Here is a 13,331-nt window from a genome sequence, read left to right as displayed (position 1 = left end):
GGGCAAAAGGGAGAGTGTCCCAGCCCCCTTTCGGTAAGAAAGGAATTCACCTTTGAGAGTGCATCTCTCTAAACCTTTTACAGTAATGCTGCCTCTAGTGTTAAAGTTTGTATTCATAAAATGCATCCTCTTCATTAGCAGAGTTATTTCTGTACCTTACACATAAAGTAATTGAGTGGGATTTAATGGAGAAACAAACACAAAGATAATACTGAAAAGCTGAATAAAAATAAATGCTGAATAAAAATAAAAATTAAAAAAACGTTAAAAATAAGTTTTTAACAACCTTGTTTTAACATCTGTTACATAACATTTGTTTCTCTACATGCTCTGCCATTCGAAACATTATGTCCTCTTTACATATTCACTCTTCTTTATAATTCTCTACTGGACTGTCTGAGAGCAATAAATATTAACAGTAATTTTATCTTTAATAAACACGGAGCCACCCCCTCCCCCCGGAAAGCCTAAATATTTATTAAAACATTTTTTTTAGCCCTGGCCAGTTGCTCAGTGGTTAGAACATTGACCCATGGACCAGAGGGTCCCAGGTTTGATGTCTGCTAAAGGCACGTACCTCGGTTGCAGTTGGTCCCCAGCGCGGTTGGGGTCGTGTGGGTGGCAACCAGTAGATGTGTCTCTCTCACATCAAAGTCTCTCTCTCTTTTCCTCACTCTCTCCCTCCCGCTCTATCTGAAGATAAATGCCAAAATGTCCTCAGGTGAGGATAAAAAATAATAATAATTTTTTTAAACATTCAAATTTCAGCTTTTACATATTAAGCAGCCCCAGGAGACATCAAGTACCACGAATGATCAGAGTCAGGCACCCCACTGGCCCGGTTCTAAGGTGATTCCTCTCACCAGTGATGTTCCTGTGAGGCCTTCCAGGAGATCCAAGAGTTTCCTCCCATCTTTGAGATCTGTGAACATATCACTGATGGGTGGTTTTCCACTCTATATAAGAAACAGGAAAATACCAGTTAATTCAGTAGCAACAATTTCATATGTGCCTGGCAAACAAATGAACAGTTTATTTTTTTCTAATTAGTAATTCTAGATGATTGCCCTGGCCAGTTTGGCTCGGCGGTTGGAGTGTTGGCCCGCGGTCCAGAGAGACCCGGGTTCGGTTCCCACTAAGGGCACGCACCTCGGTTGCAGTTTGTCCCCGGCACCAGCTGGGGTCGTGTGGGTGGCGACCAGTCGATGTGTCTCTCTCACATCTATGTTTCTCTCTCTCTTCATCCCTTTCTCCCTCCCGCTCTATCTGAAGGTAAATGCAAAAATGTCCTCGGGTGAAGATTAAAAAAAATAATTCTAGATGATCAGCTGACTGTTCGAGTTTGCCTGGTATAAAAAGAACAAAAACAAATACAGAGAACTTTGAACTCTCATTATAAATGTAAGCTAAAGGACTTAAATTGCATTATTTCTTAGTGAGGGAGCAAATAAGGCTGTGGTTAGTGTCAGTATGCCTTGCAGATGGCATATAGTCCTGAGAAGGAACAGTAACAAGATGTAGTAAAGATATAAATGACTGTACAAACACCTGGGTGCAGAGGCCAATGAAAATGGGCGAATCCTCACTCCATCACCGCGCTTACATTCATGGTATGATCATGTCTTTCTGTGTTTCCATTATGGGAGCATTCACTTTAGCTCTCGCCATCAATTTCAGCTCTCGGGTGCTAGGTCTAGATCTCTAGCCATTCACTTCTGAATGGTTCAGACACTTTGAGCTCTGTGTTGAAGTCCAGTATCAGTGCAGTGTTTTGAATGACAAAGCTTATAGAATTCTTAAATCTCATACTCTCATCCCTGGCTGACAAATAGCATCCGTTTCACTGAGAAACGTACTCTAGTGTCTGAAACAGAACATCCCACCCGATCCCAGGCAGATCGCATCCTGTCTGTGTGTGTGATCTGGTCTGCAACAGGTGGATTACCACACAGAAAACCAGGAAGCTCAGTTTTAATCCCAGTTTAACCATTAATTTGCTGGTGAACCTAAGTCAGCTATTTAACCTCTTTCTAAATCACAGGTTATAGTAAAGATCAAATAATTTATACTACAGGAATAAGTCAGAAAACTATAAAGCCCACTGTAATAAATACTGTATCATCGTGTTGTATCAGATTGCTCCCTTGTCATAGGAAACCTCCACAGAGATTGATGGCTTTAGCTCCTTTTAATAATAAAGACATTTTAGAACCAGTAATTATTTTACTTTCTTCCCTTTTCACCTTACAAAACTTATACATAAAGTCATATGAAGCAAAATTTTACTGAGCTTGCAATGGAGGAGGTGGAAGGAAGCCATCCTGTGGTTTCCTAAAACTTCACAGTTAACCCTTTTTTCCTCTCCTCCTGATCCATTACATTTTTTAATTGAGTGCAATGTATAGTCAACTAACGATTTCTAGCATGTGGCTTTTCCTCAGTCCAAACACTCTAAATGAGGCAAAGTTTCAGCAAAGCATCAGTAAGGAATAAACTGGCTCATCTCGCCTGCCGTTGCCCTTCTCACGAGCAGCAGAGGTGTCGAGGGCACACACACAGGAACCACCACCACAGCAACAACAACGACTTGCACGAGGCAGGAGACACGGTGCAGAGGCAGGGGCCTTCCGAAGGCAGACAGGGGCGAGTTTCCCGCGTGTTGAATCCTGCCTGCCCGCCCTCAGGGAAAGCGAAGGGCAGACGTGGCCCTGCTCACCGGCTGCCCCTTACCTCCCCCGCTCTCCGCCAACCAAAGTACACTTCAGCAACATGCCACCAAACAGCCGGGTTCCCTTCCAGCCAGGCAGAGCACCCGTCTCAGAGCGAGGAGACAAGCACAGGGGTCAGGTCCCCGAGAGAAACAACAGGGACATCTAAGCACGGACAGCGTCTTAGGATTGGACGGCAAGGGCAGCTAAGTCATACCCAGGCAGCACTGACCCTCCTCAAATTCACCATCCATTTATACACAGGATGAAGCAGCATAATGTAAGATAAAGTACATTAACTATCTGTCCATATTACAACTAATCATGAAAGTCTGTTGATGACCTCACTGTAACAAGAACAGCTTCTTAGCCATCGTATAACTTTAGGCAAGTTACTTGGTCTTTCTGTGTCTATTTGCTCATCTATTAAAAACTAAGGCGAGCCTTGGCCGGTTTGGCTCAAAGGTAGAACTTGGGCTCATGGACCAATGAGTCGCGGGTTTGATTCCAGCCAAGGGCACGTACCTCGGTTGTGGTTCGTCCCTGGCCAGGGTCATGCGGGATGCTGCCAGTCTGTGTGTCCATCTCATGTCGATACTTCTCTCTCCTTCCCCCTCTCTCCCTCTCCCTCTCCCTCTCTCCCTCCCAACCTCCCTCTCCTCTCACTCTATCCAAAGATAAATGGAAAAATGTCCTTGGGTGAGGATTTAAAAACAAAAGAATGAATGTGCTAACAGGAGAGCGTGCCTTGCTTCAGGTGTGCACCATGAGATGCTGTAATTCAGCAGCAAGCTCACTGGATTCTCCCTTATGTCCACTGCTGCTCGGTAGTGAACTGGGAGGCATTCAGTAAGAGGTAGCATCGATTTTCCTGGATGAGACAGTCTCTTCACTCTCTCTCTTACCCAATTCATTCATTTGTTTAGTGGGCAACAAATGTTGCCAAGTCCCCTGTGGAGCATTCTGTTGAAACAAAGATGACTGAGACACACCCAGCCTTTCTAGAAGTCACTCACCCACACAAGGGTAACCAATGCCTTTATCTCCTTTAAAAACAAGAACACTCCAGTAACAACTCTTTCTTTATTCTGTTTCAAAATTTCAGACAAATATTGCTGGCACCACCACCACTAACGAATATGTTCCGCACCGTCCCCTGCTCCCAGCACTGCCCCACCCACCCCGGGTGTGCTGCCACCCGAGCGTACTCACCCCACCTGGTGCCCTCAGAAGGCCCACGTGCACCTGCTGGATGGCCAGAGGACAGAACACAGCCCATGAACCTCCTCCCTGACACAGTGAAGGAAGGGACCTGCCTCATCCAAACCCAAAACCATGGCTCAGAATTACAGAGAAACACAGCCACGCTCACCACACAGATGGCCAAGCAGTACCTCGTACGACATGTCCCCAACAAAGACACGTTAGGAATGTCCCAGATCTGGAGGGAAAGACCCAGCCTAGGCCGAACAGTGAGTTGAACCTGGAGAGGAACACCTGCAGGTGACTCAGTGCTCCGGGCACGCGGCGGGGTCAAAAAACGTGTCTGTATGGTCCAGGGAGCACCAGGTGTGGCCTGTGGGCCGGGTGGCCGGTCTCCCCTGAAACCGTTACCCTGCTGCAATGTAAGAGCAGCCACAGAGGTTACAGAGACAGTAAGCTGGTCGGAGTGTTGCCTGGGTTCCAATAAAGCTTTATTTGTGGACTCGGAATCTGAATTTCATATAATGTCCATACGTCACAAAATCTTTATTCTTCTTTTCAATTTCTGCAACCACCTAAAAACATGAAAACCATTCTTAGCTCGTGGGCCATAGCAAAACAGAGAGTGGAAATGGGAGATGTTCTTCAACATAGTAATAGCAGACTTAGACACATTCTGAGATTTACAGAGATTTAGATTAGGTATTATTTACCTGTGTAACTTGTTTCTTTACAATAGTATTTTAAGGTAGGGAAACTGAGACATAGAGGTGACATGACAACTGAGAGTCAGAACTGGGATCTGATACCACAAAATTCAGTTCTGAGTCCAGGTTCTCAAAGTCTGTGCTAAACTGCAGCTAAAATGATGCGGTCACAGGACTGCAAGACACAAGGAAGGAAATATCCGATGGTGGGGGAGAGGGAGCAGAGGGAATTATATTCAATGATGCCCCAAGAGGGCCACAAGGTGCATGCAGATCACATTTCCATGAACCGAACTCTAAAGCTTAGCTGGTGCTCTCACGGGCTCCGAGCACGGGCTCCGCCCTGAGAAACAGTTCGGGAAGGTCAGAAGTCATCATTTCATGAAAATAAAAACATTCTTCCCGACAGTTAACCTCTTGTTTAGATTTTTAATTTTTCACAAAGAAGTATCTGCAGAGACTTCTCCAGCAGAGAGAATACAGCTTAATAATTCAATCAGACAAATGTGTGTCGAAAACTTCCTTTGTGCCTGGCCCTGCAGAAATGCCAAGTTCAGGTCAACCTCCCCATTCACAAGAGAGGGTTTCCATAGTTTTCCAATAAATACAAAGTAATACAAATGAATAATCTTGGTAGATAAGTCTTGGGTCACATTTAACCTTAAAAAAAAATCGAAACGGCAACCACATGGCATGATTCCAAGAGAGAAGCTGCAGGTGGCCCTCCGGTCACCCCTTCCTCTCGTCCCCTCCCCCGTACTTCTCCCTCCCTTGATGCCAGTTCGACACCACCTCTTTGCCTGGAGGAACCCGCGTGAATAGCTGCGGCTGGGGTGCTGAAGCTCCTAGATGTCAAAGGAAACGATCCCCACAGTGCAGAGGAGAAACTGAGTCTGTGGGAAGGCAGGGCTGCACAGACACGTGACACATACATGCGACGGCAACGGGGAGAAAGAAACTGATGGCCCGTCATGCCTGGGGAACCAGCCAGCTCTGAAGGCTAAAAGCAGCAGGCAGGGCTCAGCTCCAGCTAGTGGTGGGCCATGTGGGAATTTGTTAAGACGTCTGGCTTTTTAAAAAAAGCTGGAAATCTGAAGTTATATGTGTCATCTGCAGATATATGTATTTCCTAAAACACTGTACCAGATAAATAAATTTTGTCTACAGGCATCCCAGATCACAGAGTGACTGGTTAGCAATCTCTGCATAGGACAGAACCTCATGCAGGTGAAGAATAAGATTAGTCAACTGTGAGTCCTCTGAGGAATCGATAATCTCTGTGGAAAGGACACACACACACACACACACCACCACCACCCCTACCACCACCAACACCACCACCACCACCCCTACCACCACCAACACCACTACCATCAACCACCATGACCACCACCACCACCACCACCACCACCACCCCTACCACCACCAACACCACTACCATCAACCACCATGACCACCACCACCACCACCACGACCCTTACCCACCACCACCACCACCACCCCTACCATCCACCACCAACACCACCAACACCACCCCTACCACCACCACCACCAACACCAACACCCCTACCACCACCAACACTGCCACCACCACCACCACCACCCCTACCACCACCAACACCACTACCATCAACCACCATGACCACCACCACCACCACCACCACCACCACCCCTACCACCACCAACACCACTACCATCAACCACCATGACCACCACCACCACCACCACGACCCTTACCCACCACCACCACCACCACCCCTACCATCCACCACCAACACCACCAACACCACCCCTACCACCACCAACACCGCCACCAACACCAACACCAATACCAACGCCACCCACAGATTAGGGAAAATGACTGTATGCAAAATACCAGAAAGTCATTATACCTGCTCAAACCAAAAAACAAAGGAGTCATGCCAGATTATTTCCCTTTCACTCACTCCCCATCTCTCATTTCTACTTCCAAAAACACATTCTCCCTACCATCACTCCAGTGCACGTCTCCAGCACTATGCTGATTTCTTCTTCTGCACGGAGCCAGAATAACTCTAATTTTAAGGTGCAGATCACATCAGGCCATGTCCCTGTTTTAACCTAGATATTTAATGGACTCCCATTATAGACAGAGACAAGCCAAATTCCAAACAAAAGATCCTCTGTGATCTAGCCCCCACCCTTTCTCTAATCTGATAATGTATTTTCCACTTTTTCAGTACTCCCAAATCATAATTATTTCCATCAGAGGTCAAGTTTTTCAGTAGTAGAAGTAATAGAAAAAAAAATCTGTAAAAGATTGAATAAGAAAATAAAATGTAGGAAGTGAAGTTTGGAGTTCTTAAAAGGATGAAGCGCTCATTCTCTCCACCAACAACAAAGAAACCAAAGATGGACCTGGGGCTTGACCTTCCCTTGGAAGACTGACTGATGCCACCTATCTGCGGTGTGCTAGTCTGGAGGTGACCAGCCCAGCTGACAAATGCAGTCTTTGCCTTCAAGGCACTCAGAGTTTCAACAGACCTCACAGAACCAGCAACAAGGACGCACGGTGAGCACATCAAGAAGGACTATAAACTAGTTGGGTTCTGCCACATCTGTGCCAAGTAACAGATACAGTACAGAGATATAATCTGTCCTATGATTCACCTAATCCCTTTATAAGTAATCAAGTTATAACTGTGCATAATAAAAACTGCAAAGTTAAGTTCTTAAATGCTTTTACAACAAAATGATGGTATCTTACAAATGAACAATAAATGTGTGCCTTTGACACTGTTGGCTATTCTGTTATTTATTTATACTCTACCAACTTTAAAACAGGATTCAAGGCAGTATACGCAATTCAATGACCATCCCCACTGTTTATGACATACATACGTACACACATACATCTACAGCATATATACCATGATGTATTTGCATTCTTCTCAGGTTTATCTGAGATTAATGGGATGCCCCTGATCAACTGAAAAGGTATGCCCCAGTGTACCTGATAACATTGTAATTTTCATAGTCTCGTTCTCTCTCTCTCTCTTTTTTAAATTTATTTTTGTTACAGATGTTTCTCCTTTTTACCCCATTGACACCCTCCTCCCCCACCCTCCCCGAAGCATCCTGAGCTTTGTTGTCCATGTCCATTGGTTAAACATACATGCATATAAGTTCTGTGGTTTATCTCTCCCCCAACAGCCACTCTTCTGGGGATTGTCAGTCTATACCCTACTTCCATGTCTCTGGGTCTATCCTGTACATCAGACTGTTATGTTCATTATATTCCACAAATAAGTGAGATCACGTGATATTTGTCTCTCTGCATGGCTTGTTTCACTTAGTATAACACTTTCCAGGTCCCTCCATGTCATCTCAAAGGATAAGACATCTTTCTTTCTTACAAGTGCATAGTACTCCATTGTGTATATGTACCACAGCCCTTTTATCCATTCTTCTACTGATGTACATTTGGGCTGTTTCCAGATCTTAGCTATTGTAAATAGTGCTGCTACAAACATGGGGGTACATATATTCTTTCTGATTGGTGTTTTCAGACTTCCTACGATATATTCCTAGAAGTGGGGTCACTGGGTCAAATGGCAATTCAATTGTTAATTTTTTGAGGTGACACCATAGTGTTTTCCATAGGGGCTGCACCAGTCTACATTCCACCAGCAGTGTACTAGAGTCCCCTTTTCTCCACACCCTTGACAACACTTGTTGTTTGATGCTTTGTTGATGGCTGCCACTCTGACAGGTGTGAGGTGATACCTCATTGTTATTTTAATTTGCATCTCTCTGATGATTAGTGATGTTGAGCATTTCTTCATTTCTCTTGGCCATTTGTATGTCCTGTTTGGAGAGGTGTCTATTTATGTCCTCTGCCCATTTTTTAATTGGGTTCTTTGTCTTCCTTTTGTTGAGCTGTATGAGCACTCTATATATTTTGGAAATTAACCCCTTATCTAATGTATCATTGGCAATTATGCTCTCCCATACAGTGGGTTGCCTTTCCACTTTGATGGTTGTTTCTTTTGCTGTTTTGAAACTTTTGAGTTTGATGTAGTCCCATGTATTCATTTTCTCCTTTGTTTCTGTTGCCTTAGGTGGTGTATCACTGAAAATTCTGCTGTGTGTAATGTCTGAAATTTTGTTGCCTACACTTTCTTCTAGGATTTTTATGGATTCATGAGTCACATTTAAGTCTTTGATCCATTTTGAGTTGATTCTTGTGTGTGGTGTAAGTTGATGGTCTAGTTTCATTTTTCTGCATGTAGCTGTTCAATTTTCCCAACACCATTTATTAAAGAGGCTATCATTACTCCATTGTATACTCTTGCCACCTTTGTCAAATATTAATTGAGCATAATGTTTTGGATCAATTTCTGGGTTCTCTGTTCTATTCCACTGATCTTGTGCCAGTGCCAGGCTGTTTTGATTACAGTAGCTTTGTAGTATAACCTGATATCTGATATTGTGATCCTGTCTATTTTGTCCTTCTTTTTCAAGATTGCTGTGGCTATTTGGGGTCTTTGTTGGTTCCAAATGAATTTTTAAAGTATTTGTTCTAGTTTTGTGAAATATGTCATTGGTATTTTGATGGGGTTGCACTGAATCTATCAATTGCTTTGGGTAGTATGGACATTTTAATGATGTTAATTCTTCCAATCCATGAACAAGGTATGTGCTTCCACTTTTTAATATGTTCCTCTATTTTTTTTTTCAATGTCCTATAGTTTTCTGCAAATAGGTCCTTTACTTTGGTTATATTTATTCCTAGGTGTCTTAATTTTTTTGCCACGATGATAAATGGGATTGTTTTTTTTTAGTTTCTCTTTCTGTGAGTTCATCATTGGTTTATAAGAATGCATTGAGCATCGACCCATGCACCAAGAGATCACCAGATCGATTCCTGATCAGAGCACATGCCCAGGTTGTGGGCCCGATTCCCATTGAGGAGCATGCAGGAGGCGACCGATTGATGTTCTCTCGCATCGATGTTTCTGTCTCTCTCCCTCTCCCTTCCTCTCTCTCTAAAATCAATAAAGAAAAAAAATTTTTTTAAAGAATGCATTGATTTCTTGACATTAATTTTGTATCCTGCTACTTTGCCAAATTCATTTATTAAGTCTAGTAGATTTTTGGTGGAGTCTTTAGAATTTTCTATGTATAATATCATGTCATCTGCAAATAATGATAGTTTTACTTCCTCTTTTCCAATTTGAATCCCTTTTATTTTTTCTTCAAGTCTTGCTGTAGCTAAGACTTCCAGTACTATGTTAAATAAGAGTAGCAAAAGTGGGCATTTTTGTCTGTTCTTAAGAGAAATGTTTTTAGTTTTTGTGCATTGAGTGTGATGTAGGCTGTAGGTCTTTCATATATGGCCTTTATTATGTCAAAATATGATCTCTCTACTCCCAAATTGCTGAACATTCTTAACAGAAATGGGTGCTGGATTTTGTCAAATGATTTTTCAGCGTCTACTAATATGATCATATGGTTTTTATCTTTTAGTTTGTTTATGTGTGTATCACATTTATTGATTTGCGAGTATTGTACCAGTCTTGCATCCCTGGGATGAATCCCACTTGGTCATGGTGAATAATTTTTTTGATGTATTGCTGGATCTGATTTGCTAGTATTTTGTTCAGGATTTTGGCATCTATGTTCATCAGGGATATTGGCCTGTAGTTATCTTTATTTCTAGTGTCTTTTTCTGGTTTTGGAATTATAATTATGCTGGCTTCATAAAACAAGACTGGAAGTCTTCCTTCTTCTTGAATTTCTAGGAATAGTTTGAGGAGAATGGGTATTAGTTCTTCTTTGAATGTTCGATAAAACTCCCCCGTGAAGCTGTCTGGGCCCGGGCTTTTGTTTGCAGGGAGAGTCTTGATTACATCTTCAATTTCCTGTTATTGGTCTGTTCAAGTTTTCTATCTCATTCCGGTTCAGTTTTGGGAGACTATGTGTTTCTAGAAATTTGTCCAATTTGCTTAGATTGTCCAATTTGTTATCATATAATTGTTTATAGTATTTAATAATCTTTTCTTTTTCTGTGGTGTCAGTTATTACTTCTCCTCTTTCATTTCTGATTTTGTGTATTTGGGTTCTCTCTCTGTTTCTTGTTGAGTCTAGCTAAGGGTCCATCAATCTTGTTTATCTTTTTGAAAAACCAGCTCTTTGTTTCCTTGATCCTTTGAATTGTTTTTTTGGTCTCTTTGTCATTTATTTCTGCTCTGATCTTTACTATTTCCTTCCTTCTACTTGCTCTGGAGTTTTCATTTTGTTGGCTTTCTAGTTCTTTAAGTTGTGAGGTTAGTCTATTAGAAATTTATCTTGTTTCTTGAGGGAGGCCTGTAGTGCTATGAACTTCCCTCTCAGAACTGCTTTCGCTGCATCCCATAGATTTTGTGTTGTGTGTGTTCATTTTCATTGGTCTCCATGAAGTTTTTTATTTCTTCCTTATTCTCCTCGGTAACCCATTCATTGTTTGATAACATGCTATTTAGCCTCCATGTTTTCAAATGTTTTTGCATGTTCTTGTTGCAACTGATTTCTAGTTTCATGCCATTATGATCTGAGAAGATGCTTGATATGATTTCAATCTTCTTGACTTTTAGAGACTTTGTGTCCTAACATGTGGTCTATCTTTGAGAATGTCCCATATGCACTTGAGAAGAATGTGAATTCTGCAGTTTTGGGGTGTAATTCTCTGTAGATATCTATTAAATCCATTTGGTCTAGTGCTTCTTTTAGAGTTTCTGCTTCCTTGTTAATTTTTTGTCTAGAGGATCTATCCAGTGATGTCAGCGGGGTGTTGAAGTCCCCTGCTATGATTGTATTGCTGTCGATTTCTCCTTTGAAGTCCTCCAGAAGATTTTAATATATTTTAGTGCTTCAATATTGGGTTCATATATGTTTACCAAAGTTATATCTTCCTCGTGTATAGATACTTTCAATATTATGTAGTGGCTTTCTTTGTCTCTAGTTATGGCCTTCATTTTGAAATCTAATTTATCAGATATGAATATTGCTACCCCAGCTGTTTTTTCCTTTCCATTTGCTTGAAAGATTTTTTTCCATCCCTTTACTTTCAACCTACATGAGTCTTTTGTTGTGAGGTGAGTCTCTTGTAAACAATATACTTGTGAGTCATGCTTTCTTATCTAGTCAGATACTCTGTGTCTTTTTATCGGAGCATTCAATCCATTTACATTTAAGGTGATTATTTATATGTACTTATTTATTGCCATTTTTGTTTAGTGTGGTTCTATTTTTCTTCCTATTTCTTCAACTAATTACAGCAGTACTTTTAACATTTCTTGCAGTGCTGGTTTGCTGCTAATGTATTCCCTTAGCCTTTTTTTTTTTTCTTTCTTTTTTGTCTGGGAAGCTCTTTATTTTACCTTCATTTTGAATGATAGTCTTGCTGGATAGAGTAGTCTTGGATTCAGATCCCTGTTTTTCATGTCCTTGATTACTTCATACCATTTCCTTCTGGCCTGCAGTGTTTCTGTTGAGAAGTCAGCTGAGAGCCTTATGCGGGTTCCTTTCTAGGTAACCTATTGCTTATCTCTTGCTACCTTTAGGGTTCTCTGTTTGTCTTTAATTTTTGACATTTTAATTGCTATGTGTCTTGGTGTGGGTTTGTTTGGGTTCTTCTTACTTAGGGCTCTCTGTGCTTCTTGAACTTGAATGCAAATTAGGGAAGTTTTCTGTCACTATTTCTTCAAATATATTATCTAACCCTTGCTCATTTTCTTCTTCTTTGGGGACTTCTATGATGCAAATGTTATTACATTTCCAGTTGTCCCACAATTCTCTTAATCTATCTTCCTCTTTTTTGTTTTTCTTTTTGGTTTTCTGATTGGTTGATTTTTTCCACCCTGTCTTCTAATTCACTGATCTGGTCTCTACTCTACTGGTTAGTCCTTCCAATGTGTTTTTTATTTCTGCTATGTCATTCTTCATTTCTACTTGGTTGGTTTTCAATGTTTCTATATCGTTACTCATGGTGTTGGTATCTTCACTCATGCTGTTGAGCTTCCTCTAAATCATGGCTCTGAACTTTAGCTCTGATAACTTGCTTAACTGCATTTCATTTACCTCATCTTTGGTAGAGTTCTCTTGTTCTTTCATTTGAGATTTGTTTCTTTGTTTCACCATTTTGGCTACCTCAGTGGATTTTGAAGCCTGCCAAATTTTCCCTTTGGGTGTTGGTGTTCTGCTATTTGTGGCTCCCTCTATTAAGTTTGGATGAGTGTGGGAGGACCCATGTTAAACACCACTGTCAAGGCTTACTTTTCTGGGTAGATTTGTAATCCCAGGAAAGGTTCAGTTATCCTCTAGCTTTTTGCCTGGAGGCTATTAGTCTCAGTTACTCAGGGCCTTGGGATGTAACCCTCTGGTGTTCTGTGTGAGAGGATTTCCAGAGGGTGGGGCAGATACTTGTCGTTAATGAGCCTCAATTTGCATTTCTTTGGCTTACCAGGTTGAATCTCTGAGGGAGGAGCTGCTGCTTTTCCCCACAGCTCTGGGAAGGAGCAAGCTGGCCACTGTCCTGTGTGGCCGAGACTCAGCAAAAACTCTGAGTGCCCTCCAAATCCTGGGAGTCCCCACAGAGTTTCAGTCCAGTCTGCCCTCCCTCTGCCAGAGCTCAAGGTGAGTGGCTGTAGCCAATCTAATGCTCTGTCCTAGCCCTCTGCGCTGTGGAGCCAGC

At 42.1% G+C, this 13,331-nt stretch overlaps 1 protein-coding gene across 1 annotated transcript in view; it reads right to left on the bottom strand.

The window, feature by feature from the left end:
• Positions 1 to 13,331, bottom strand: part of UTRN (utrophin) — a 466,391-nt gene that overhangs the window by 350,877 nt on the left and 102,183 nt on the right. Inside the window, exon 4 of the mRNA XM_036248256.1 lies at positions 864 to 956. Coding sequence (XP_036104149.1) covers positions 864 to 956 — 93 coding nt within the window. The remainder of the gene's footprint in view (positions 1 to 863; positions 957 to 13,331) is intronic.

This window comes from Molossus molossus, unplaced genomic scaffold, assembly GCF_014108415.1.
Source record: "Molossus molossus isolate mMolMol1 unplaced genomic scaffold, mMolMol1.p scaffold_m16_p_8, whole genome shotgun sequence".
In the NCBI taxonomy this organism is placed as follows: domain Eukaryota; kingdom Metazoa; phylum Chordata; class Mammalia; order Chiroptera; family Molossidae; genus Molossus; species Molossus molossus.
The sequence above is the reverse complement of the archived record's forward strand: the minus strand, read 5'-3'. Positions and strand labels throughout refer to the sequence as shown.